The sequence below is a fragment of the Monopterus albus genome, unplaced genomic scaffold (genome assembly GCF_001952655.1).
Source record: "Monopterus albus unplaced genomic scaffold, M_albus_1.0 scaffold19.1, whole genome shotgun sequence".
Lineage (NCBI taxonomy): Eukaryota > Metazoa > Chordata > Actinopteri > Synbranchiformes > Synbranchidae > Monopterus > Monopterus albus.
In genome coordinates this window covers 832,346-857,362 of record NW_018127899.1, presented here as the reverse complement: position 1 = coordinate 857,362, position 25,017 = coordinate 832,346, and the positions used below count along the sequence as shown (strand labels likewise).

Sequence of the window (25,017 nt, the reverse complement as noted above, 5' to 3'; positions counted from 1 at the left end):
ATGTACAGTACGTACTAACAACAAATGTAGTGGTTTAAAAAGACCTTCTGAGTAGTAACAAAGTCCGCATTCCAATACTGCACCCTGGAACTGCAAGAGCCGCCAAAAAGCCGCAGGTTTACATGTAATTTCTGTCTAAATAATCTTATTAATCACTATTTTGTAAGTGTGGTCAATTAGTTTGAACCAATGCTTAGGTCTAAGGTGGCTTAAAAAGCAAATGCTTTCCATTTCATGGACTATTCACAAACTGAAAAACCTAATCTGCACCTCTGCTATATGTGTCAGTTTCTGTAAAATTTACAAGGACTGGGGTGTTCAAAATTAAGCGCCATCAATTAATCCCACAATCTTTCTCTTTTTTTTATTAGAAATAGCATTAGCTGTACACTGCACTGTGCAACATGATCATTAGAAATTACTTTCCCATCTATTTGGCTGAGGGGCAAAACAGCACAAAAGAACTCCAGTTATCAAAAGTCTATTTACACAAACTAAGCCCTTCTGTGGGGAAAAATCATTAAGGAAGACTTGTGATTTCTCGCAGTGATATAGTCCAATTGAGATGGTTTTGATGCTAACTCATAGTCCATAATGAGTCCATCAATCATCCAGACCGGGCGACTCTCCTTGCTGTATTCTTGATGCTATTCTGATGGCTTCTTCCAGTGAAGGCTGGTCACTGAGCTATAGAGAAAAGGAAAACTGTTATAATACAAGCAGCACTGGTGCTGTACCAAAAACCACCATTAATCAATCAGTACTACTGATTTAATCTATTTACTCTGCCACCCTTTCAAAAGACAAAACCACCTTTGTATGACGAATTCCATTGATGACAGTCAGATGATGATCAAGGTGGTAAAGATTTTTTGATTTGTCATTAACATGACAATGAAAGAGCAGGAGTGGCTAAATGACAACAGTGTCTTTCAGGATAAATAAAGGTTTATCATCAAACTTGTAACCTTTGATGCAATCATAACTCCTTAGGGACTTAAAGATTATTTGTGAGTATAAAATAATCTTTCTATAATGAGGTTAATGTATTTGACAGGAAGATGACCAATACATGTAATATTACCACCTACCTACTCTAACTGGATTACATGTAAACTCACATGTTCTGGGGTTGTTTCAGTTTAGTCTGAAACCTGATTAGATGCATCAGCAGGAGGGCAACACACCTACAACCCCGGACATTAACTCCGCCTACGCATGAGTTTTAGTGTTTAAGCAAGTAACTCAGCAGGATGGGATTACCTTAAGTACTCTTACTGAAATTCCTGTCAGCACAATTTAAACAATATATCACTGAGGGTTTTTTTTTTTTCAGCAAATACAAAAGAGATCAATGTAAGAGCCAATCTGAAAAATGTTTAGTTTACGTAGTTATTAAGAAAACATAGCCAACATAGCTTTATGTTTTGGAATAATAAGTTTGTTTTATACAATGTGCTCTAGACATGTTATGTTATGGCATATTGTTGTTTGTTAACCATGTGACCGGATGTGTTTTTTGTTTTTTGGAAGGTTCGGACGGTCAGGCTAGAGCACACGGTTTTTCTGACAGAGTTATAAGCAAGTAATTTGTCAACCAGGAAACGTTTTATTTGTATGTTTATTTTTATTTAGTAAACCCTTTGTAAAAACCAAGAACTGGACTGTGGAACTTGTTTATGTCGTGTCATACTTACTGCATAAGACCTGCACCGTAAAGCGGCACTAAAGGCTAAGGAGTACCGCTACAATCAACACGGAAATGCAGCAGACTCTGTAACTGAGCCTTTAAATTTAATCCTGGACTTGCACTTAATTGCAATTCACTGTACAGGTTAAACAATTTCCCCATTTCACTAGTCAGGACCATGTCTATCTAAGTGCTGATAAAGGGGGCGAGCTTGTGTAAGGAGTGTTGTGCTGATGCTGCTTGGAGACTGTTAAGAGCATTTTGGGGAAGGATTCCGAAGAATCCGTGTGGCTCTCTGGAGTGGTAGACCCCATGGGAAGCAGGGAAAACAGTAGGAGGGAAGAGGGATACAGGAGGGCAGAAAGATATTTTACGAGAAATGAAAGCACTCTGCAGATAGATTGTGGAAATATTTATAGGCAAGTGGCAGGAAAAGGTGTGTTAGGGACATGATCCTGCTCCGGAACCGTCAATGTTTAACTTCATTTAAAAGTGGTACATTTATCTAGTTTTCATTACAAAGTGAGCTATGCAAATTCACAGATCACCAATAAACTCACACCATGATACTGGTCTACCAACCTGCACAGCAATGTGAGTCCCGTTGGAGGTGGCCAGTAATGTGACAGGATGAATGTCATCCTGTTCTTGGCTGTAGCCTGCCTCTTCCACAGTTTGGAATGAGGCCATGTCGGGTGTCATGATGGCCACCTGAGGGAGACAAAGACGTTGGTTATATCCCAGCACCTTTATTTTATCATTCCTTACCCCTCAACACTTGACATGGAAATCGTCCAGGTTCTCTGTCTGAAAGGCCCAAAGCTCCCATTTCTGTTCTGAGGAGTGAGGAGTAAGGAGCAGGATACACGAGACTCTCTCATACCCAAACAACACTTTACCAATAAACCTATTAGTGACTGGATACTGCTGCTGCTACTAGAATTGATCTAAAACCACATCACAACATAAGCGTAGTATTAAAAGGCATGGACAAACAAATAATATCTTCAAGAACCTTGCTCTTAAATTTTAAATTTGTGTTTTTCAGACACATCCTTAAATTAAAAGCAGTGGATCTGCAGGGCCGATTAACAAAAGAACCATTAACAACTTTCTTTATTCATTAAAAATGTTTTTCCTGCATCATCTGTTATTGTCTCTTGTCATCTGTATCATACAGTAGATATGTTCTGAGAGTGGATGATGTCTTTCAGAAAAAAGAATTACATTTTTACTATTGTCATTTCTAGAAAATATATAGTTTATTTACATAATTTCCATTTTCCCTAAAACACTGGGGCTAATGTATCATTTATAACATTTTAATTGCAACCTGGATTATAAAATCATATCAATCAATGTTGTTGCAAATAAGTTAACAAATTTAGTGGAAAATTTGAGGAAATGTTTCATGTACTTTCAGGGTCTGAGCAGTGAAGCCCATTTACATGCTGTGGTGTGACTGAGCTGAGCACAGTATAAATACACGAAGCAGGTTTTTATTAATGTTTCACAAACATAGGAGGTTAGTCAAACAGTTTTTTTATGGGAAGAAAAGTACAATTGTGCTGTCAGTAGCAACTGTGTGCCCTTTTTATGGAGTTATTTCTCAATTCTCTAGCAATATATTTGCTTGAGTCCTCTCTCCTCATATCTTTTCCTTGCCTCCCTCCTTGTGTCTTAGGTGGAAGGGATTAAGGTGCAAGGAAAAGGATGCAAGTGAGAGAAACATGGATGCAATTAAGGGAACTGGAATGTACCCGACCGTACACAGATATCAGCTATGGTGTTTGGTCAAAATTTAATTAGTGTCTACATCGGATGGCATAATAGAGGTCTAGCAAAGAGTTGGTTGGATGCCATAGACAGTTAATGATCAACAACCAGGCTAAAAATAAACACCTGAAAAGAACTGTTATGTTTGACTGTATACTGTGTAAGTAAAAATGGCTGCTCTTATATAATACCTTTTTTTAAAGATCTTGCTGTAAAAGTAAATTTGTTAGTCCTGAGTTTCAAACTGCTTTTTTCTGAGAACAGTCCGCTCAGTTAGTAACCAGTCTACAGGCACTTGTTTACCTGCTCATCTGAGCCATCCGTCGTTACCATGGTGACCGAGTGAGGACCTTGCGTTGTCAGTTCATGCGCCGGGATGGTTATAGTTGTGCCTTCTTGAGTTACCATGGTGATTGTTCCACCCATTGCATGCAAGTCAGCGTCAGAGATACTGACCTGAGGGTGAGGCACGATGCAGATTTAGGAGCATTTAATTTCACAGTAAATCATCCTGGTACAAAATGCCTTAAATCTAATACAGAACAACATGGTCACGTTTTGTTTTGACATTTTGTCTATGTCATAAGTACACTGCTTTTGTATACACAATACATGGAAGGCACAAGAAACCACTGTGAACATGGGACCATGACAGAAGGAGTGCAGCTTGAGGTGGCTTCACTTCTGGGGAGGACTTCAGGAGTCACGACTCCACCTTTACGGTTTTGTCAAAGATTTTAAATTCTTGGACTGTATCGCATTTACTATTTGTGATGCCACTGTGCTCCATTACCTGCTGTTGTGTTCCGTCTTCCTGCGTTACCAAGGCAACATGCTGCTGACCAACTATGTCAGAGCTCTCCATGGGCACCTGCTCTGAGCTGGAGTCATCTGCCTCGACCACTGTCGCTGTGTAGCTCACGTTAGGGTCATCAATGGCATCTGGATTGAGAAGATAAGATTTTGTCTGTCAGTATTTCAGATAATGCTTCTCCATATTATTCATATGTAATGTCATATTTCTTTTATTGTTAGTTCAGTTTCAGATTTGTCTTTGCATAAATGCATTTGTACTTAATATGTTCAGGTGTTACAATTTTAGTAGGCGGGATATTTTATACCATGTCTTCTTCACCACATGTTATATCCTAGTGTTTCTCTGTGGGATCACATTTTTGTGATAATCACCCACAGTCTCCTGAGGGTACATTCTAGTAGGGCTGCAAGCTGTTTTTATTTTAAAAATAAAGTCACATTTGAGAAACTGGAACCAGTGAATTTTTGCAGGTTTGATGTTAGACACTGATTACCTTTATGTCATTTATAACATAGCTATGGTCATTTTTGTATGAAATGTAGGAAAATATTAAAAAGGGCTTGTTGTAATTTCTCACAGCCAAAGAAAGTTCACTTATTCAGAATGCTTGTTTTATTTGTCCAGCTCAAACCTTAAATACAATAAGTTTAATGACCTATGTGACTAAGAAACACGTTGAATTCTCACAATGCTGAAGATGCAACCAGAGATTATTTTGAATTTTTGCTTGAAAACGCTCAACTAGTGTTCCTAATTTATTCTCTGACGATTGATCAGTTGTCAGTTGGAGTTCTAAGTCTAATCTTCTATGTTTGATCTCACAGGCCTTTGTCAGAAATTGTTCTTTAAGAAATTTCCCACATCTTCATGTACACTGACCTGCTGGGGGTTCAAAGTAGGCCTCCTGCTCCTCCTCGATGGGCTCTGTGTCATTGTGTGCTGTGCGTTTGTGCATGGCAAGCGTGGAGATCTGCTTGTATGTTTTCCCACAGTGGTTGCAGTTATAAGGTTTACAGGGTGTGTGAACAACATGGTGTTTGTAGAGGCTGGAGTATTCCGTGAAGCGCTTTTCACACCCAGGCACTGTACACACATATGGTTTTTCACCTGGAGAAGCAGGAAATGAGTCAGACAATGAGTTCTGTTTATTATTATTACTGTAAGAAGATGTGAAAACTCCTGTCTTTGTTGCAGTATTGTATAGGAACTCAAGAATTACTACATGCTTCACTCAAGGCTTGGCACAGGTGCTGAGCTGGAGAGTGCCTGAGTAGGACAGTAAACCACAACTTGCTCACTCCTCCTTACCAAATAACACAGCACCAACAGAAAGACTTCTGTGTGAATGGACTCACCAGTGTGAATCCTCATATGGTTCTTGTAGTTGGTGGCACTAGCAAAGGAGCGACCACAGCTCGGCTCGGAGCAGTAATACGGCCGCTCACCAGTGTGTGTTCGGATGTGAACTTTACGGATGTTGGAGGTGGTAAATGACCTGCCACAGCCTTCGACTGGGCATTTAAAAGGCTTCTCTCCTGCAAGACAAGATGGGATATAAAACAAAGTCACTTTGTTCAGCCAATCCTGGAAGTGCATCATAACATGTGTTGTTTCAAAAAGCAGGTGGCGCATGACTCAGGCAAAAGAATAACAGAATTTTAGCTGCACACAGTCTCCTCTGTATTAAACAAACAACCCAGAGGCCCAGTAACAGTTTCAGCTCCCAGCAACAGCTTACCATACTTACACACCTTCAGGCTCACTGTGTGTTAACAAAGGTATAACTGTTGAGTGAGTGTGTGGGTGTGGCAGAGTACCTGTATGAGTCCTTGTGTGCTTTTGAAGGTCTCCAGATGTTTTGAATGACTTTGAGCAGTTGAGCTCTTGACATCTATATGGCTTCTCCCCTGTGTGTGTGCGTGAGTGACTCTTCAGTCCATACCCTAAAATCACCATAAAAACACAGAAATCAAGAGTCACTTACACCTTTATTCTTGTTCAGCTATTTGTGGTAATCCAATAAGAGCACTTCAGTCCAATTTCATTTTGACCTCTCCAAGTGATGACTTGTTAAGAATATCATTATACAGTATTAATTGTGGCATCTCACCAATGTGTTCAGTCAATAAAAAATAAATAAATAATATTAATAATAATTATGTTAATTTAAAAACATATTAAGTGGCTGCCCTGTGAGAAAAATTTATTTCTCACAGCTACCTGTTGCAAACTTCTTCCCACAGCTAGGATAGTCACAGACGTATGGTTTGTCTCCGGTGTGGGAGCGTTCGTGTACCTGCAGGAAGCACAAACAAAACTGTGTATAGTGAGACTGAAAAAGCACACAAGTAACAACATCACAGGAATATGCTTTAAGGGGAGGAGTGTCTTTAAAGAATTCCACACTTGATTAGGCACAAGCAAAGCAACACAGCACAACGTACACACACAACCACAAAACACCCACACTTGCCTTGAGGTGGTGGGCAGTGGTGTAGAGCTTTCCACAGCCCTCGTATTCACAGCGGAAAGACTTCTCTCCTGCATTTCCCACCCTTCCTGGCCTGTTGTCTTGACCCTGTAACACAATCTGAAAGAAGCATTAATTAGTCTTTAATATCAAAACTAAACAAAGGATAAACAGTCAGGGTCCAAAATTAACTTTTTGACTCAATGGCCAAGGTGGCTGGCGGATGTTAATTTTGGACCCTGTAAACAGTCATGAAAAAAGTTCTCCAGAAAAGATGCTCTACCCGCATGTGGACGCCATTATCTGCTTCCACTCTGCCAAAAGAGCCCAAGGGGTTTTCTATATTCTCCACCTGACAGGGAGGAGAACGGACACTTCCTATTACAGTACATAGTGTCATAATTATGAACAATCACATCTAAAGGTATTGTAAAGAAAAACACACACACACACACACAGACAGGTTTGTTATCTATACATGTACAAACTCTTCACAAGAGACACCATAAGGAGTACATTTCGAAATCAAAATCTAATCTATGCAAATGTCAATACAGTCGATATTAACAAATGTTTCACAAAACAACCTATAAACATCATATAAATATCAGAAAAAAAGAGATAAGAAATATAAATCCAGTGTGCAATAAGATAAAATTAGACTGACAATGTTGGTGCAGAAATTAACTACAGGAAAAATAAAAAAAAGAATACTATAAGCATACTATATAAAAAAATTTGTTAAACAGCAAACTTTTGGATGATTTAATGTCCACATTGTTAATATATTACTATTTAACAAAACAAGAAAAATTTATTGGGGCATAAAGGAGAAAACTTATCAACACAATATGATAATGTTTTTGATACTGATTGTGTTTCACATGACAAGTTGGCCAAACTGGTGCCACACCAGTACAACACTGCAAGATGTTTACCTTGGCGGTGTACTGTTCCAGGACACTGATGGTTTCGGGGTCGATAGCCGTGGCCTCGGTCTGCAGGTCTGCGATGGTGCCGTCAGCCTGGATGGCCAGGATGGTGTTGGACTGGGGCATGTGGACCGTGTGCTGGATGTAGGCCGTGCTGCCGTCCTCCAGCTGCACTTCCTGGAGGCCACTCTGGTCATATGCATCTAAGCATAAATGAGGAGAAGGATGCAAAGAAAGGAAGTGAATGAGGAAACTGGACTTGGGTCCAATGTAAGATCTGAGATGACTGTTTGCTCAGAGAATGGATGGTTTCCCACTTTATGTCTGATGACAAAGTAACTGCATCTTTGTACAAATCACTCAGCCATAAGAGGTTAAGAAAATTAATGAGTTATTAGCACCGTTAAAACCCATTAAGTATTAATGTACTGTTCATGTACGAGTCCATTTGTTAGATTTTTTTCGATAATTTTTATAATTTCTATGAATAACACACGCACAATAAAAAGCCAGACAATGACCATATTGGAAAATGTCTCACTGATACATAAACACTGTGTTTTCAAGTCACTCCCTAAGGCTACGAGTCTTTGTATACTTCCACTTTTGCACCCAATTTCAACAATCATACAAAAAAGGGATTCTTCATAAAAATACCACAAATGCCAGCTTTTAATTCTCAAAGAAACAGATCTGACCAGAATACAGCCACAAGATTCTGAATGTATTGTGTAAAACAAAGTGTATAACATGCTCATGAACACACTCCCTTGTCAAACAAGCCAGCTTGCTAACTCTTAACTCACAGTAACCAGTTACTAGTGGTGTGATTCTACAGTGGTGACATGCCTGTGCAGATTCTCAGTCATCCAGGTCATAGTAAACTGAAAAAAACCAACTGGACTGGATTTCTTAGAAATCTAAGTCCAGTTGATTTTTTCTAAGGTTTTCTACAGTGGTGGCTAAAGGGCATTACAAAAAGAAGAACAAGAGACAGAATGAGTCCAAGTATGGAAACAAAAAGTTTAATTACAATTTGTGTTATATTTTCCTGTTCTTTACTTTCTCTTCTTCTCTTAATACAACAAACCAAAAGTTGATTTCTTTAAATTACTCTTTAATCAATTACATTCATACACAAATTAAGTTAAATTACTGAAATCAGACACAGTTATAATATTACCTGAAGAGGTAAAAGGAACTTTTAAATTCTCTGAGAAAATGAAGTTATTAGATGTTAAACTTTTTTTTACCTTTGGGTGTGTGAATGTAGGCAGTTGTTCCATCTTCTAGCTGCACTGCCTGCCCATCTTCAAGCTGTAAACTGTCCCCTCCTACACCAGAAGAAAACATTAAACACAATGACCTCACCAACAGTAACTTGGTAATATCTGCTCTGGACAAGTTTCCATGCGTCTCCATATATGCTTGCAGTCCTATAAGATGGACTTTTATCACACAGATGAAATACTGACTGTTTTCCATTGTGCTACAAGGTTTTTCAGAAAAACAAGACTACAATAAGAAAACTATCCAGCCTCATGTATGCATTTACTGCATGGAAATGTTTTCATTCTCTCCTTCCTGAGATACTACAGGGATTTGTGTTTTACCTGATTTAGGCATTGATACATGCTGAACGTAGGCAGCAGAGCCATCCTCCAGCTGAATCACCTGGCCATCCATGATCTGTCCTTCTGAAAAGGAAGCTTTGGACTCATGCTGGATGTATGCGGTGGAGCCATCTGCAAGAGTAACAGCCTGCAGGCTCACTGTGTCCATGCTCTCCATCTGATCACCATCTGAAAAGTGATTTGATAATGACAATACTAGGTCATCATGGCTGATGCATGATCATCATAATGGCATGTTAGTTTTCAAATGGACAAGAGAGGGAAAAGATCTGATACTCGTAAAAACAACTTTCTCTGTTTGAAATTTACTCTTTTACATGGATAATTAAAGCAAATACTCTATATATAGGATATAATAATAATAAGGCTTATAGAGAACTTATCAAAATCAGCAATTATACAGCACTTTACAAATGGCAGACTTAAGATAAACAGTTACTCTATTCTTTTATATTTATTTTATATGGCTCACATTGTTTAAAGTAGATACCACTAATGTATTTTCTAGTTTTGTAACTTATCTATAGTATGCATCTGCTATTTACTTATTTTTGTGGTGTGACACAATTTCCTACACAAGATCAGTAGTTTATTTTTATTTAGCAATAGTGCATCATCACATATGATAAATAAATAAAATTATCTTCCCTGCCGACCATCTCAAGCTGACATTGGCTGTACTGGGGGGAGCTCACCTGCCACTGTCACAGCCTCTGTCAGACAGAGAGTGACCGGCTGTCCGTCTGCATCGTGAAACTCTGCCATTCCCTGGGAGTCCCGGTTTATCTGGGCCAAGAGCATGCTTCAGCTGCTGTGGTGACACATTCAGGAGACACAGTTTAAATTTATATTGCCATCCACAGCTCAGGAAACACACTGAGAACTGAGGGTGGAGGTGCTTTGTTTTTTTCTATGCTCAAATACACTCAGTTTATTAGGTAAATATGTTTTGTGGTAATCTGATGGAACACAATTTTGGATATGCAACATACAAGTACAAAACTGAAATAATTAAAGTCATAAATTTCAACATAGGCACCCACTTCAAGTCAGAGGGCCAAGTTCAGGTTAATAAAGCATGACTAACTTTAAGGCCCTTGGTAAGTCATTAACTGTGGCTGCACGGTGCATATTCAGATATATTTTTATTTAATTACAAATGAATGTGTGTAGTTAACACAAATAAACCTGGAGTATTGGGGTCCCTGGAGCTCTGGAGAAGGTGGTAACCCAGCCTTGTTTACAACTGCACTTGACAAATAGAGTTGGCTGCATTTATTACTAACATTATATGGTACATTTGTGGTGGGGTTCAAGTCGCTATTGGCTATATTTCTCATTTTAAGCTGAGCGTTAACTTGATGACTGGGCTCTAATGTCAGTTACCACTGGTGCTTTTGGCGCTTGCTAATTTGAATATAGCATGAAAGCTAGGTAGTTTGCTAAGATACAGCACAACTAGGACTTGCCATACTTGTCATCCCAAAATTAAGCATTATGTAAAAAGCGCAGCGAGACGGCTAAAATGTAAGGTTAACCATAGCCACTCAGCATAATGACAGCTCATGTGAAGGGTCAAACAATACAGCTAGTTAACGCTAACTTAACATGTCATAACGGGGCAGGCTGATTAGCCACCACGCTAACAGCACTGCTAACTACGCCAACCACAGCTGTCACGACTTTTAGCTGCTATTAGCAAACTGTTCCTTTGGGCTTAATATATTAACGAGAGTAAAACTATTTCAAATAAGGATGTGAACAAAGCTGACCCTGTAAATCAGACAGATTAGATTAGATTCAAGTCATTACCCATGTACAAGTACAGGGCAATGAAATGCAGTTTAGCATCTAACCAGAAGTGTAATAACAGCATTGCAGAGTGCGCAGTCTACATTCTGTACAGTCAGAACTAATTTACCGATGGATATGTACTGTTGATATTTACAGTAAGATACGTAGGGTAATGTACGATATACAACAGACTATGGAGCTAGAGATCTGGATAGCTGTTTGCATGAACCTACACGGCGACGCAGTTAGGAAACAAGACCGACGAATCTATGAGCTCGTTTATGATAACATAAGCATTCTGACTCTGTGAATGTAAATTTTATGTTAGCTGCTAAACATTAATTTCCAGTCGTCTTTTGAATTCTTGTCGCAGCCTGTCACTCCTCTCTCACAGACATGGCTGTGGGAATAATGCACACTGGGTAAAAACCAATTTATATACTAACCTCCGAAAAATTTCCAACAATTCCTCCTGTTCGACCACCATGCACCAGTGCAGGAAACGCTCTGCGATGGCCACACCCCCCGGAACATGTATGACAGAACAATCCTCCGCATTGTATGCCGCCTATTTGCAATTCGGACACGATGATTGGCTAGAAAGCCAGAAATCCCATCTCCATTGGTCAACGAATTTGTCGATCAGTCACCCCGCTAACCTATATTGCGGTTATTCAACTCCCCGGGCCCCTGGCAGACGCCATTCAGCATCGATTTTCGTATTGTCTTGAGGTTTTAACTATAAAAACGCTACGTCGTCGCACAAAATAAATATTTAAAATAACATACAAGACAGCTGGTAACTGCGACTGCAGATTCCGAGCGACTGTGTGCCATAGGATGAGGTTAGACTTGTTCGTCTGCGTCGTAAACAGCGACTTGAGGGGAGATTTTTCGGCATCCATGTTGAAAACAAGGTCGTGTGGGAAAAAAGGGGGAATGTGGGCAATGCAGTGAACACATTAGACAGTATAGACTACACAGAGCATCTCATCTAAAATACAAACCCACAGAATCTTCAAAGTAGTCGTTCAAAAGAGAATTTCAACACATGAATAGATCAGTTATATGGACAATAAATACGTAGACAGATAGCCCAATCCTAGCAGAACGTTGTTATAGATTCTGATGTGATGTGGGTGTTGAATAACGAGGATAGCCTATATGTTCCATGCAAACATGAGGCTACAATAGAAGCCACACCCTTATCGTGTCATTGTTCTCTACTCATGCTATATAGTGCTTTTGTATGCACTGATGAGCATTCAAAGCGGTTTACACTATTTACCATTCATCCATTTGCACACACATATGCTCACACATTGACAACCTGGTAACATCACCAGAAGCAACTAGGGGTTCAGTGTCTTGTTCAAGGACACTTTAACATGCCGACCCGAGACGCAGGGAATCGAACCGCTTAAATTTGCACCACTAAAGCACAATATCAACTCCATTTTGTGGTCCTAGTCTTTTAGATGAAGTCTACTGATGTGGTCATTTGTTGTGAAATATTTCATGAAATTGCTTCCATGTTTTGGTCTGTCAACTAACCCAAAGATAACCTCAGGCAAGATCTTATTATTCCATCATAGGAGAACTATAAGACTGCAAACAGTTAGTTTCATGATTGCTATTAATCAATTGATTGTTCAGTGTCCCTGAAGCCCTGAACATACTCCCATTGCCTGATATTGAATTTACTATCAGAGAAAACTGAGTTGGTGCCAGTGACTTTTTCGTTATTGGTACTTAAAATGGAAAATCAATTAAGTGTCAAAATTGTTACCACTTAATTTTCCGTAAATCAACAAATCAGGTGTTTAATCTCTAGAGTAGGCATACTGGTTGGTTTCTGAGTACCAGGGGAATTAATTAAAACGTCACTTGGGGGTTAAAGCCTACAGTTCCATGCAAAAATGACATATTTTATTTTTATCTTTTCAAAATCAAAAAGTAAATACAAACTCCATAGCAAAAACAAAAATACTAGCCTTTAGTCAAATGCAAATGCGTGGGTACTTTTTAATTCATAAACCTAAAAAAATAGGGAATAAACATTTAAAAGTAGGTGGTATGTGTCAACATTTAGGCAGACGTTCTTCCTTTTCTCTCCTTTTCATATGTGTAAAAATAACATAATTGCATCGGTTTTTCAGTAAGAATGTTATTCACAATTAAAACAATAGCCTATTTATGATTAACCTATGAGTGACTTAAAGGTTGTACACGTAGATTTCTCGAAGCACAGCTAGTCTCAGAAGTGTGAGTCACAATTAAAGTGATGTATTTCTTTTAGATCAGGGGAGCCCACACTTTGCGAGCTACTTTTCAAATGACGAAGTCAAAATGATCGACCTACGCGCGCGCACTCACACGCACACAAAATAAATGTATGAATGAGTGTCGTAGTTTTTATGAACAGTCTGAAAGTGCCGCTCCACATTTCCCATCGGATAGTAGATTGGTAGATCAAGCAAACGCATTTCGAATATAATGTCGCGAAAACAAGTCCTCCCATTCCACATGGAATGTTTTCGGTACGTTTCGGTTTCTTACTTGATTCAGCTCCCCCACTCATTTTATACCCTTTAGTAGACATTATTTCCAAGGCTGACAAGTTAGTTCGCTCACTAGAGTTTTGCAGTAGCTTGTGCTGTTGACTGTGCATGTTTGGTGGCTCGTGTGTCAGAAAAGACGAGACCTCAGACTGGCTGCCCTGCATGTCAATCAAGTAGCAAACGCCATATGGAGGATGGATGACAGGCTATATATGAATGATTGGCACTTTTTGCTTTTCCTGTTAGGGGTCACCACAGCGAATCGTCACACTGACCATTCGCATGTTAACATTTGGCACGTGGTTTACGCCGGATACATTTAATTTATTTTTGAATGGCACGCGATCTCCCGACACTACCTTCGCGATCTACCGGTCGATCGCGATCGACGTATTGGGCACCCCTGTTTTAGAGTTTTGGGGCAGGTTGAAGCTGCATCAAGTAAAACCAAACACAGCACGATACAGGAAGTTGTCAAAATAAAAGCTCTCATTCAACACTTCAGGAATTAACGTCTACAAACCAAGGCACTGGCCAGCACAGCAACGCAGTATTAGCACCGTTTCTTCACAGCAAGAAGGTTTCGGGTTCGAGCCCTGGCTGAGTTTGCATTATCTCGTGGGTTCTGTCTCATGTGAAGCAGTTTGAAGCAACTCAACTTGCCTTCAAAGAAAACCAGAGAAATTGTGGTTTAAATATCCATACATAGGCTTGTCCTGATGGTGAAATAAATACCCATTTACATTTGACATTTTCAGTAGCGAGGAGAAGCGCACAATTTTCTGAGTTCAGCAGCTTTTGTTTCTTTCAACTCACAACAATTTTATATAGATGAACAATGCCAGATCATTCTAATTTGTGTTTGAGTTTTATTTTGAAATGTGTAACTACAAGTCACGCTTTAACCTGTCTGACTTGTCTGCCTCCATGGTACACAGGATGGAGGTGTCTCCTCTTAACACATCATAGGTGTTTTCTCACTAGCCTCAGTTGTATTAACACAGGTCAGGAGCAACATAAACACACACTGCCTCAGTTGGACTCTGATAGGCTACTGGTCGAAATGTTCACAGGGATGCGGACAGACAACCGTGGAGACCCGGGGGTCCTGGATGCTGCGACACTGAGGCAGCAGAGGAGGCTCAAACAGGCAATCCAGTTCCTCCACAGGGACTCGGCTGATCTGCTGCCTCTGGATGGATTGAAGAAGCTCGGGACATCTAAACAGGGGGTGAGCCAAAGGCAATAGTGCCACCTTATAGACATGGATGTACTGTAGCCTCAGAAAATAGAGTTTAAAAATGATGTTTTTGACTGTTAAGAGGTGACTACCGTTTCCCAAGTGTAATATCTACCTTCGCCTTTATGGATGCTTTTGGTTTTGTTGGTCATGCTCTTGTTTTGCCATCTTTTTGTTTATATAAGTTTTTGCTGCATGTGTCTCTCTCTTTGTTTCTTTATATACTGTAGATGCTTATTGCATGTCTGTTTTGTTATTGTTTATTTCAGGGCAAAATAAATAAAAAAATTTAAAAGGATGTGACATATGTATATGTAATCCATATCATGCATAATTAAATTATAATAAATAAACAAACATAAGTAGGAGCAGTAATTAAAAACAATGTTTCAATGAAAATTACCTAATGTTTGCACACCAGACAGCTGTGCTGGTGAATTAGTGATGGGTAAAAATGTAGCTTCACACTAAAAATCTGACTATGTAGTTTGTATGTGACAGTGTGCCTGGGGTGACTTTTTAATGTTTTGTAAAATGTATGTATGTAAATGCAACAAATTATATTTAACAGCTTTAAAAAATTTTATTTGTGTCACTGTCAACATCTTTTAATGTTCATTAGGCACTGAGACGGTCTCTTATAATGGCAGCGTTATGTGTTACAGATTACTAATTTTGAGCTCCACATGGATGAGAGGAGAAGTGTGACACATTTTAAAATCATGCTTGCTTTGTTTTTAGCAGCCACACCATATTCTACAGAAGCGGCTGCTGGAAGCCAAGCGACCCCGGGGCCGGATGAACATGTGTGGAGTAACCCCGACCAGTGGAGGGCTCCTTCTGAGTGGTAGTTGCTTCAGTTCACATGAGGATGAGGACAAAGAGGATGAAGACTTGATCTATGTACCTTGCAAGGTGAGAGCAATAAGTTATGTGTATCCCCATATACAAACTGCTAATACAAGATTAGCTTTTAATGTGGACCATTTGTTTTGGACTTGCTTTTTTGTTTTGCTCTGAGTAAAAGTTTCCACTTTTTTCCATACTATGACATATGAGGCGATGCAGCATATTTTATGACGGTGTTAATCTGAGGTTTTTGTTCATATAATACTTTAATGTATAATATATATTTTGTTTCCAGTGTTTAGGACAGGAAATGAATGTGCTGATTGACACAGGCTGTAGACTGAACCTGATGTCCTCACTGACTATGGAGAGATTAAGGTAAATATTGGCATTATTTGTCTGTTTGACTGACATTAGGTCACTTTCAGTATCACAATGGGATGCTAAAGGAAAGGGGATATATTTATATCTGCCGTATTTTTGTTTCTCTCAAAGTTTGCAAGAACTGGTTGAGGAGAACAAACTGGAGACAGATGGTTTCCCATTTCAGCGTAAGCTCTGTGTCGGTGGTTACATCAAGCAGCTCATTCTAACCATTGGACAACTCCGAGTAGTTTGCTCATTTACTATACTGGGTAAAGGAGATGAATAAGATCCAAGTTGGATAAATAAGTTCCAGCATTTTGAGACTGTGGCCAGTGATTTTAAGACACTTTAAAGGATTAATATTACTGTCCACCAATCATGTTGATTTGCAGAAAATAACAGACCGTTGATGTCCCTGGGCACCAAGACACTAAAATCACTCAAGGTAAAACATCTATCATCTCCACCACTGTTTGCTAACACACAATCAGGAAGAAACAAGATATTCAGTAATAGTTAAGTAAATAAAGATATAAAAGGCCAAAAGACCCACAAAGTGGCTATCGTAGATTGTCAGTGGGAAAAAATAAATAAGAGTAAAAATATTGTGTAATGTTTTTGTATGTCATCTTTGTTGCAGTGTGTAATTGATACTGAAAAGCAGATGTTGGTGTTTGGGACAAGCGTGAAGGAGCAAATCCAGTTTGTCAAAAAGCCATTAAATGAAAGGTAAAACGGTCAGTTTATTAATTTTAAAAAAGCGCTTGCTTTGAGAACATTTATTCATTTAGGGTCTCCCTGCGTGAGTTCTCTCTGGGTACTCCAGTGACTAAACTGCCCATAGGAGTGAGTGTGGGTGTGAGTGGTTGTTTGTCTACATGTCAGCCTGTGTTTGACTGGTGACCTGTCCAGGGTGGACCCCGCATCTCGCCTAATGTCAGCTGGGATTGGATCCAGCCCCCCGCGACCCTATTCACAAATAAGCGGTGTAGATAATGGATGGAGGGCTGGATATTTTATCTAAGTAAGATTTTGCTCTACAAATTCATCTAACCAACTGATTTATGCTTCTTCTTTTCTTCTGTTTGTACAACAGTTCCTCTAACCTCAGAGACCTGGGATACTGACATTCCCACCAACACATGCTGTGACCAAAAGCAATAGAGATATTTACTCTTACAACTACATGCCTCACTGGGGAACTTCTGATTTCTCACCTCAAATTCTTTACCCATTTATTTGCTGCACTCACGAGTCAGAAAATGCACAATGACTCCATATTTTGACATAAAGGGAGTGGTTTAGAGCAGCTGCTCCCACAGACAATTCTTCCTGTAGCACTGGCAATGAGTAGCCTAGAGTATGAGCTTGTATTAGCGGCCATCACAGTAGTAAGTATTGTACACTTTAAGATTCTGATAGAATTGCAATTTCAATCTTGGATGTTGCACAAATTAGTATGTGTTCTACATTTATAGATGAAATCAACCTTGGAGAGCAAACGTTGAATTGTAGTTGACGCAGACCAGCTGTTTATCTACTGCATTTTATAATGTAATGCGTTTTCTAGTCTGAGACACGTACTTGCATTGAGGTCACTGCCTTTTAATATTCACAAAAATGATAGTGACATTTGTGATGTTTTATCGTGCGAAGTAGCCCCATATCAAATAAACTGATGTGAAAACAGTGAAAGTTCTCCTTGTTTTTCAGTGTGTTTATTTGTCATATGCACAGTTAGGAAACCTGTTTCCCTGTACAATGAAATTCTTACTTTGCCATCCACATGAATGCCACACAATACAAGTGAAATATAAAGTAGATGAGCAATAACACAAATCTAAATAGGCAATAAAAATAACAAATCTAAGACACTTTAACGCAGCAAGTGAAAGTGTAGTACTTTAGAAAATCTTGGATAACTAACTTTGACTGAGAGCCATTTACAAACATGCTCATCTGCAGGTCATCTGGCATAATCTGGGCTCCAAGTAAGAAGTAAAACAGTGGAGGGTTAGTAATACAAGAGTAGGGATCGGTATCATTTCTCACCCTGCCTGGTCACTAGGATGGGAGCAGCTTTAACTGCACAACTGACCTGCTGCATGGCTGTGACAGTTGGGTTTGGTAACACAGCTCAGCCAGCTGATTGGCAGGTGAACAGCCCCTCCAGTGGCCACGAGGAAGAGTGGCTCAGTCCTGAACATTTCTCCATGGAGACCAACATCAACAGTGAGGCAAAGTTGTCGTCTGCAGCCGACTGTCAACAACACAAAAACTGCAGGTAATGTCCTGAGTCTTAACTTTCAGGCCAGAACAAATAATGAGAAGAACAGTGTGTTTAGCTACTTTCTTTACTGTTTGTGGCAAGAACTATCTCCTGTTATTGTCAGTCAGAGGAGGAAAAGTTTGGCATTTCTGTGCACATTTGTGGATCAGACTGTTTTAGGCCCGTGTGGATCGTTTCAGTGGAGGAATGTAACTCAAGTGTAGAATTACAGTACAGCTGAAAGGTACCTATACATTACTTAAGTGTTTCCATTTTCTAATGCTTTTACTTCACTACATTTAAATGATCATTTGAGTTGCTTTGTGTACACTGATTAATACAATAGTACATGTACTGTGTACTTCTACTGAATTTACAAAACAAGATTAATATAGTAAAACATAACTTGTAACATGACCACAAAGAAAAAATATAAAAAACAGCAGAAAGTCATAGCTACAGCAAGTTAAATTACATTAAAACACATGGACTGCTTAAGTTTTATATTTCAATTATCTTTTCCTTTCAAATGATAATGTTTAATATAAATCATTTCTTATTAATAGGTTTTAAAACTAATTTTATTACAAGTAGGCTAGATGGTAGCTAGATACTAATAGATGAAGGGAAAGTACAGCTATTTCATAGAATTCCTCTTTCCTGCTCAATCTTTCTTTTGTGTCCCCCCCAATCCTTACCACAAAATCAGTGATGATCAAAGTAAATAGTTTCATTCCTTCACAGTATTTCAGCATCGGGATGTCATCCAGGCAGAGGGTGGCCTCTAAGGCCGCATTGATTTCTCTGTTTATGGGCAAACGAAGCTGCAACATCACTTTTGTCCTGGACAGCTCCGAGGACATGAGAGCTGTTCTGGGGTCAGTGAAACGCCTACTGATCCAGACTCTGCTGACAAAGGCTTCACTCCAGGACTCTCTCTTCAACATCATGATGTTCTCAGCCAAGGTGAGGTGGGAGTGTTTCTGTTGGGATTGTTGTGTAAATTAAAGAATGGATTTTCTTATTTTACAGACAGAATATTTCACTCTAAAACCCTCTTTATGCCCCTTCTCACTGAGTGAGGTGACAGATTTTTCTTCCACACTGTAGGTGAACTGCTGGTCCCACCACATGTTGCCCTGTGCTCCTGACACAGTGTACACTGCTGTGTCCTGGATTCACTCCATCAGCTGCAGCCCCGGCAGAGATCTCCTGGCCGCCCTGAGTATGGCCCTCGCTGACCCAGCCTGTCACACCGTCCACCTGCTCTGCATAGACCTCCCCAGGCAGCCGGAGACTGTGCTGAGAGCCCTGCCTGCCCTGGCAGCTGGAAGGCCTGTGAACGTTTTCTACCTGCTGGACTCTGTCGGTCAGATGGATGGCAACACCAGAGATTACCTGCAGTGTCTGAGCCAAGCCACAAGAGGGAGCTGTTACGTGATTACAGTTGGTTCAAATAGAAAACTGGACAAGGTATGACTGGAAATGATGGGTACTGGGTGGAACGAGTGGATCTATTGAATATCCACATTGTCTATTAAACGGGGGGGGTGGTTGTTTCTCTTATAGCTGTCCCCCTCACGCCCTTGAAACTCACAGGGAATCAGTATTATTGTTCTATCATGAGGGTTGAACCCTCATCAAGTAGTTGCCAAGAAAAGTCCCCAGAGTCATTTAAACATCTTTTCACACCGATGTGAGTGCTAGCAGAAACTATGCTTTCACTTAGTTACACATTAATAGGTGAATTAGATAAATATGCTACATGATTGTGACTTTGATTAAAAAAAAAAAAATCTATTGACAGCTACAGAGGTTTTCCTACAGTAAACAGATATATCTGGTGGCACATTTTTGAGAAAAATGCACCAAGAGAAATCAAATGCATGAAACAAATGAATAAATAAGTATTAAGGGAAATGCTGCATATTAAGACAAAAATATCAAGTCTGAAAAATTTCTCTACAAACAATGTCTGAATATGAAGACGGCCTTTGATACCATGCAATAGTTTAAAAAAAATAATAATTTTTTACAAACAATATTGTGACTGTTTCTGTGCCGTCAGGTGATTCCTCTGCATGTTGCCGAGAACCAGTCATCCGTGCCAGCCGCCCCTCCCAGCAACTGCTGCTGTCCGTCCGCTTCCCTCACAAATACATCATCACCTCTAATAGGGTTGGTTTTTAACAGTGCAGCACAAACTATGATACAGCTCTGAAGCAAAACCTGACATATTTTTAGCAGGTGAAACATACACAAGGACTAAGTGTTGATATGATGGATAAAATCATCGGCTCAGTGCCATGTCTGTACTATGTGTGCCACACTTAACTTGCTTCTTGGCCTCCTGTGGTCATCCAGGTGCAGTCTGGGTAATCCTCTCCATCCAGTTGCCTCCTGTATGCTGTCTGCTCAAACCCTGGGCAGTTCAGAATTTTTCCCAGGATGCAGAGTGCTGGCCAGGAGGGAAGTGGATGGCCTTTACTACATGGGGAGGGTGATGCAACAAGTTCAGGTGAAAGGACAGGACATCTGTATGTGCTGTGGACAGCAATGTGATTTCAGCTGGTTAAGTTACTCCACAGTGGATTTGAAAAGAAAATGTGACCATAAATGACCAATGAATGATGTCTTCTTTCCATGTGTCCAAACTCAGGGCCGCGCAGGACTTTGGTTAGTTGAGTTTGACCATCCAACGGCTGCTAGTTTAGGTGTCGTCTCTGCTCAGAGGCAACTGGTTTGTTCCGTCGACATGGTGAACCACACCAGGGCTCATACACACTATCTGGTACCCGGTGAGGCTGTCCTGTCGCCATGGGAACCAGACCTGAGGAGATACGGGCCGGGGAGATTGATGGCTGCCACAGAGCGCAGAGATGGATTTGGCGGTAGTTAGTACTGTTTGTGTTGACATTTTTAAGGCTGGATGAGGTAATGTGGATTAAGGTCCAAAATTAAGTATACTGTGCTTTCTAATGAATAATTCTAGTGAGGATGATTTCATTTAATGGATGCTAAATAAGCATAGCTTTACACTGAAGTTGGCATACATCTACTATACCTTAGTTATTTGACAAAACAATCACAGGTCCACTTACTAGCTTTTCTCAGGGCTTTCAACCTTATCACATGATTTTCATCAACAGAGGGTTCTGTTCACTTGGAGATGAAGCTGTTGACAGTTGTTACAATTGAATCCACAAAACTTTAGGACTATTCTATGTTAAAGTGTCAATCCAGCTGAAACGTCACTTGCTGACCTTTTCTGGAGATTTTAATCCTATTACATGGTTTTCACCAGTGCTGGTTAACCCTTGTGCTCTGTTCGGGTCTGTGGGACCCGGAGTCACATGTCACCTTAAAAACAACAATATATATAAATATATATTTATTTACCGATTGGTTTCATGTTTCTCTGTTGTAGAATTGTTACAAGGATTATTATTCATGCAGAAAAAGTACTGATACTCACACTCCATAAATTACTGTCTCAGCCTTCTTTCCTGCAGTTGGTGTGATGGGCCTGCGGGTGCTGATGTGGAACAGCTGTGTGTCTCTGGTTCCCGACACCCTGGTTTTGCCAATTTCACCTTCTCACCATGACAGGATAGTCAGGGAGCTACAAATCCCACCATCTGTCCACAGTCGATTTTGCAACTGGCTTTGTGGGCACAGCTCCTCCTGGACTCCACAGCTGTCCTGCACCCACTGCTGTCAGGCTTCGTCCTGCCGCTGTTCACTTGCAAACCACTGGCGCCCACCCAGTTGCAGGTCCAGTCATGGAAGAATGGACGGACTGGAGAAGACAGATCAAGATATGCAGGAGGACCTCAAAGATGCAGACATTAGAAAAAGTGACCCTGAGGTGTCCAGCTCCTCCTCTTCATCTCTTTCTGAGGATGACACCAGAGCAACACTGCCTCCTGCGGTGAAGCTGAGGCGTAAACGACGTCCTCCCTGGAGGTACTGGAGGAGAACTGGGGCAGAGCCTCAGCACAGACAGCCAGGTAAGAGAAACAGGAACTGACCAAACTGATCACTTGTGCCCTCAGAGAATTTGATCTGATCTGATTTCATAACTTGACAAACTAATGTTTTGTCTTTTCATGTGACAAAAATCACTAAAGTGTCCATAAAAAAAATTGTTAACCATAAACAAACAAAAAAAGAAAAAAAAAACACAAATGCTGAGGAAGGCGGTACCACTCTTCTAGAGCAGAGAAAGCTACAGGTTCAGTTTTTCACAGTTTCAGATCTTTAATGTAATGAAGGTTTTATGTAAATCTCTCTTTAGGGATACAGGAAAAGCAAATGGTAATTTTGATAAAAGGGAATAGCAATAAGAGAAAATGGACTTAAGAGTTCAGATTTGTAATTTATATCCATCTGTGTGGCAAAGCATGTTGACGCAGTAAAAAGGCAGTTGGACATACTTTACCACTAAAAGTGCTTGTTTTGGATCACACCTGTCCGGTTAATGCCAGTACATTATACTGTAAATTCATCCCTTATTTATGCATGTAAGCATTTAGCTGGTTAAGAACATTTTTGTTGCTAACAAGATAAAACAACCCTGCAAACTCAATGCTAGATGCCCTGTTGTCTTTGCTGTAATTTAACAAACGCCAAGCAAAGACCTTTTACCATAATACTGAGGAACACTCACCACACCACATGGGCAATCAGGATTTTTATGTCATGGTTATATTTGGAATAAAATTTAGTGAGAGATCTTGTGATTGAGCTGGGCTGCACTTTAGTTTTCCTACAAATGTGCATATGGCAAATCTGTGACTGTGTATGGTTACCATTTCTAGTATTTTGAATTTCATTTAACCTGCAGAAGATCTGTTTGTGCTTAATGATTTTACTTTTATCGCCAGGGAGTGTTGTGCCCAGGACACCACAACCCGTGAGACTCTGCTTCCCTGTCCCGCAGATCAGCATCTCGCCAAATCACAGCTCTCTGTTTCAGACACTTCCTGGTGCTAAAGGAAGACAAGCAAACAGAGAAGTTTTAGCAATGACAGACTTCAAACCTCAGCCACCTGTGGGACCTCAGCCTTTTCCTGGAGACTATGCTCCTGTTTACACATAACATGTCACTGTAACAAATACAAAGTTTAAAATAGCACTTTATTTTAATACACTGATGTGGTATTAGTGCACATAAAACACTGCTAAATGCTACTATTTTAATTTAAGTGCAATTTACGTAGTAAAATACTCAAAAATGCAATAAAATATGGCTTCTCATTGTGCAGCAAATAAAAAAATAAATGTAAATCAGATTAAGACAAGAAAAACACAGAGCATTAGCATTGGTCAGCTTTGTTTCTGAGGGTTAAGGGTGGGGCGTCAGAGGTTAAAGGTGAGGTTGATGCTCTCTCCAGCTTTGACACTAACCAACTGAGTCTGCCGCTGTGACTCGGGCATGCTGGCAGTGATGGCGTATATTCCAGGTGAAACCTCAATGTAAAAATCTTCTCCTGCTGCCGACACACAACCCTGAAGACAACGACACTTGAATTTTAAAATTTAGCTCCCGGCTGTTAAAAGGTACACTTAATCGTGTGGATGCATTACTGCATTCACAGTATGTTATCCTAATCTTTATCACTGTGTGGATGCTTAAGCATACACACTATTATCCTGGCATTTATTTATTGTGCGGATGCCGAGTCAGCAGCCACACTCTTGTTATCCTGTTCTTTATTGTGGATGCTGTAAAGCATCCACAATAAAGAGCGAGGAAAGTTGGGGGACTGGACACCGAGAAGACGACCCAGTCCTCCAAGCAACGGTGTGGAGTAGTTGGCTTCCACATTTTCTTTGATCTGCTCAAGGTTCAACTGAAACTCCATCTCCTCCTCAAGAACACTGGTTGGAAAAAAGTAGAGAATCAACCAAGTGGTGGGCAGAGTATTCAAGAATGATCTGTCAGGTAATGAAAACCTAATGAACCTGATATCCAGTGCTGAGCCCATGACTTTGACGCTTCTTTCACAACAGAGCCAGGCTTGCTGGAGCTTCGTTCTGGTTGTGGCCAATAGTTTAGACTCTGCTGAGGCCAATTTTGATAAAGGCCCTAATCTGATGGCGATGGATGACCTCCGTCCATCTCATGAGAAGGCCTGGAAAGAGCTGTGGCTGCAGAGCAAGGTGGAGGTGGTAGGGTCAGAAACCCTCTGCAAGGCTGTGATTGGCTGCCTGTTCTACCTCCTCAGTGCCTTCCCCTCCATACATGACACCTCCAGCTTGTTTGGTGGAGTCAGCCTAGGCAGTCTATTTAATGGTGGGGATGGTCAGGACTGCTGGGGCCACATTTTCTGAGACCAGGCGAGTATGGTGGCAGTTGATGGTGAGCTATGTTATTTACATTGTTGATTATATAATGTGGCTCACAATGACCCTGCCCTCTTGCGACAGGACATCTGGATGTATCCTGGGATAGCCCTGTTCTACCCAAAGCTAGAGTACAGGGTGGGGACTATAGCTGGCACAAAAGACAATGCCCAAAGGCAGGGCTGCAAGGTATGATGATTAGTGGGATAGTTGGGGTTTCACTGTCCTAACCCCCCCCCAAAAAAAGCATTTAACAGCTTGGCTCACTGTT

General features: G+C 40.3%; 3 protein-coding genes and 1 pseudogene across 5 annotated transcripts; 2 read left to right on the top strand and 2 right to left on the bottom strand.

The window, feature by feature from the left end:
• Positions 1–160: 160 nt before the first annotated feature.
• Positions 161–12,256, bottom strand: znf143b (zinc finger protein 143b). 3 transcript variants are annotated; one of them, XM_020593434.1, is made up of 15 exons: positions 12,121–12,256; positions 10,015–10,130; positions 9,299–9,487; positions 8,939–9,019; positions 7,692–7,888; positions 7,037–7,105; positions 6,757–6,873; positions 6,504–6,579; positions 6,101–6,226; positions 5,639–5,818; positions 5,163–5,390; positions 4,260–4,408; positions 3,770–3,922; positions 2,273–2,401; positions 161–687 (listed from the first exon to the last, which is right to left on the bottom strand). In XM_020593434.1, the coding sequence occupies exons 2-15, from the start codon at positions 10,118–10,120 to the stop codon at positions 604–606; spliced, it is 1,884 nt and encodes a 627-aa protein (XP_020449090.1). In that variant the 5' UTR covers positions 10,121–10,130; positions 12,121–12,256; the 3' UTR covers positions 161–603. The 3 variants fall into 3 exon arrangements, with proteins under 3 accessions (XP_020449090.1, XP_020449089.1, XP_020449087.1); XM_020593433.1 differs by lacking the exon at positions 12,121–12,256 and adding an exon at positions 10,508–10,839; XM_020593431.1 differs by lacking the exon at positions 12,121–12,256 and adding an exon at positions 11,560–12,028 and having other exon boundaries at positions 162–687.
• LOC109956381 (nuclear receptor-interacting protein 3) lies at positions 10,503–17,810 on the top strand. Its single transcript, XM_020593436.1, has 8 exons — positions 10,503–10,541; positions 14,748–14,905; positions 15,656–15,829; positions 16,059–16,141; positions 16,259–16,398; positions 16,522–16,574; positions 16,770–16,858; positions 17,226–17,810. The coding sequence occupies exons 2-8, from the start codon at positions 14,750–14,752 to the stop codon at positions 17,254–17,256; spliced, it is 726 nt and encodes a 241-aa protein (XP_020449092.1). The 5' UTR covers positions 10,503–10,541; positions 14,748–14,749; the 3' UTR covers positions 17,257–17,810.
• A 131-nt stretch (positions 17,811–17,941) lies between these two features.
• On the top strand, positions 17,942–22,428 carry cunh11orf16 (chromosome unknown C11orf16 homolog). The gene is made up of 7 exons (XM_020593362.1): positions 17,942–18,413; positions 19,143–19,364; positions 19,509–19,871; positions 20,467–20,576; positions 20,763–20,916; positions 21,058–21,289; positions 21,896–22,428. Exons 2-7 carry the CDS (start codon positions 19,158–19,160, stop codon positions 22,426–22,428), a joined length of 1,599 nt encoding a protein of 532 aa, XP_020449018.1. The 5' UTR covers positions 17,942–18,413; positions 19,143–19,157.
• Positions 22,429–23,520: 1,092 nt separating this feature from the next.
• The window catches only part of LOC109956433 (protein regulator of cytokinesis 1-like), a 7,363-nt pseudogene continuing 5,866 nt past the window's right edge, over positions 23,521–25,017 (bottom strand).

Coding starts and splice junctions, on each gene's coding strand:
- LOC109956381 (XM_020593436.1), top strand. CDS start 14,750: ATGCGGACAGACAACCGTGGAGACCCGGGGGTCCTGGATGCTGCGACA. Junction 16,399..16,521: donor TTGCTCATTTACTATACTGG/GTAAAGGAGATG, acceptor GTTGATTTGCAG/AAAATAACAGACCGTTGATG. Junction 16,575..16,769: donor AGACACTAAAATCACTCAAG/GTAAAACATCTA, acceptor TCTTTGTTGCAG/TGTGTAATTGATACTGAAAA.
- cunh11orf16 (XM_020593362.1), top strand. CDS start 19,158: ATGTCATCCAGGCAGAGGGTGGCCTCTAAGGCCGCATTGATTTCTCTG. Junction 19,365..19,508: donor TCATGATGTTCTCAGCCAAG/GTGAGGTGGGAG, acceptor TCCACACTGTAG/GTGAACTGCTGGTCCCACCA. Junction 21,290..21,895: donor GCGCAGAGATGGATTTGGCG/GTAGTTAGTACT, acceptor TTACTGTCTCAG/CCTTCTTTCCTGCAGTTGGT.
- znf143b (XM_020593434.1), bottom strand. CDS start 10,120: ATGCTCTTGGCCCAGATAAACCGGGACTCCCAGGGAATGGCAGAGTTT. Junction 7,106..7,691: donor TGGAACAGTACACCGCCAAG/GTAAACATCTTG, acceptor CCTCCCTGTCAG/GTGGAGAATATAGAAAACCC. Junction 2,402..3,769: donor CGGATGGCTCAGATGAGCAG/GTAAACAAGTGC, acceptor TGTCTCCCTCAG/GTGGCCATCATGACACCCGA.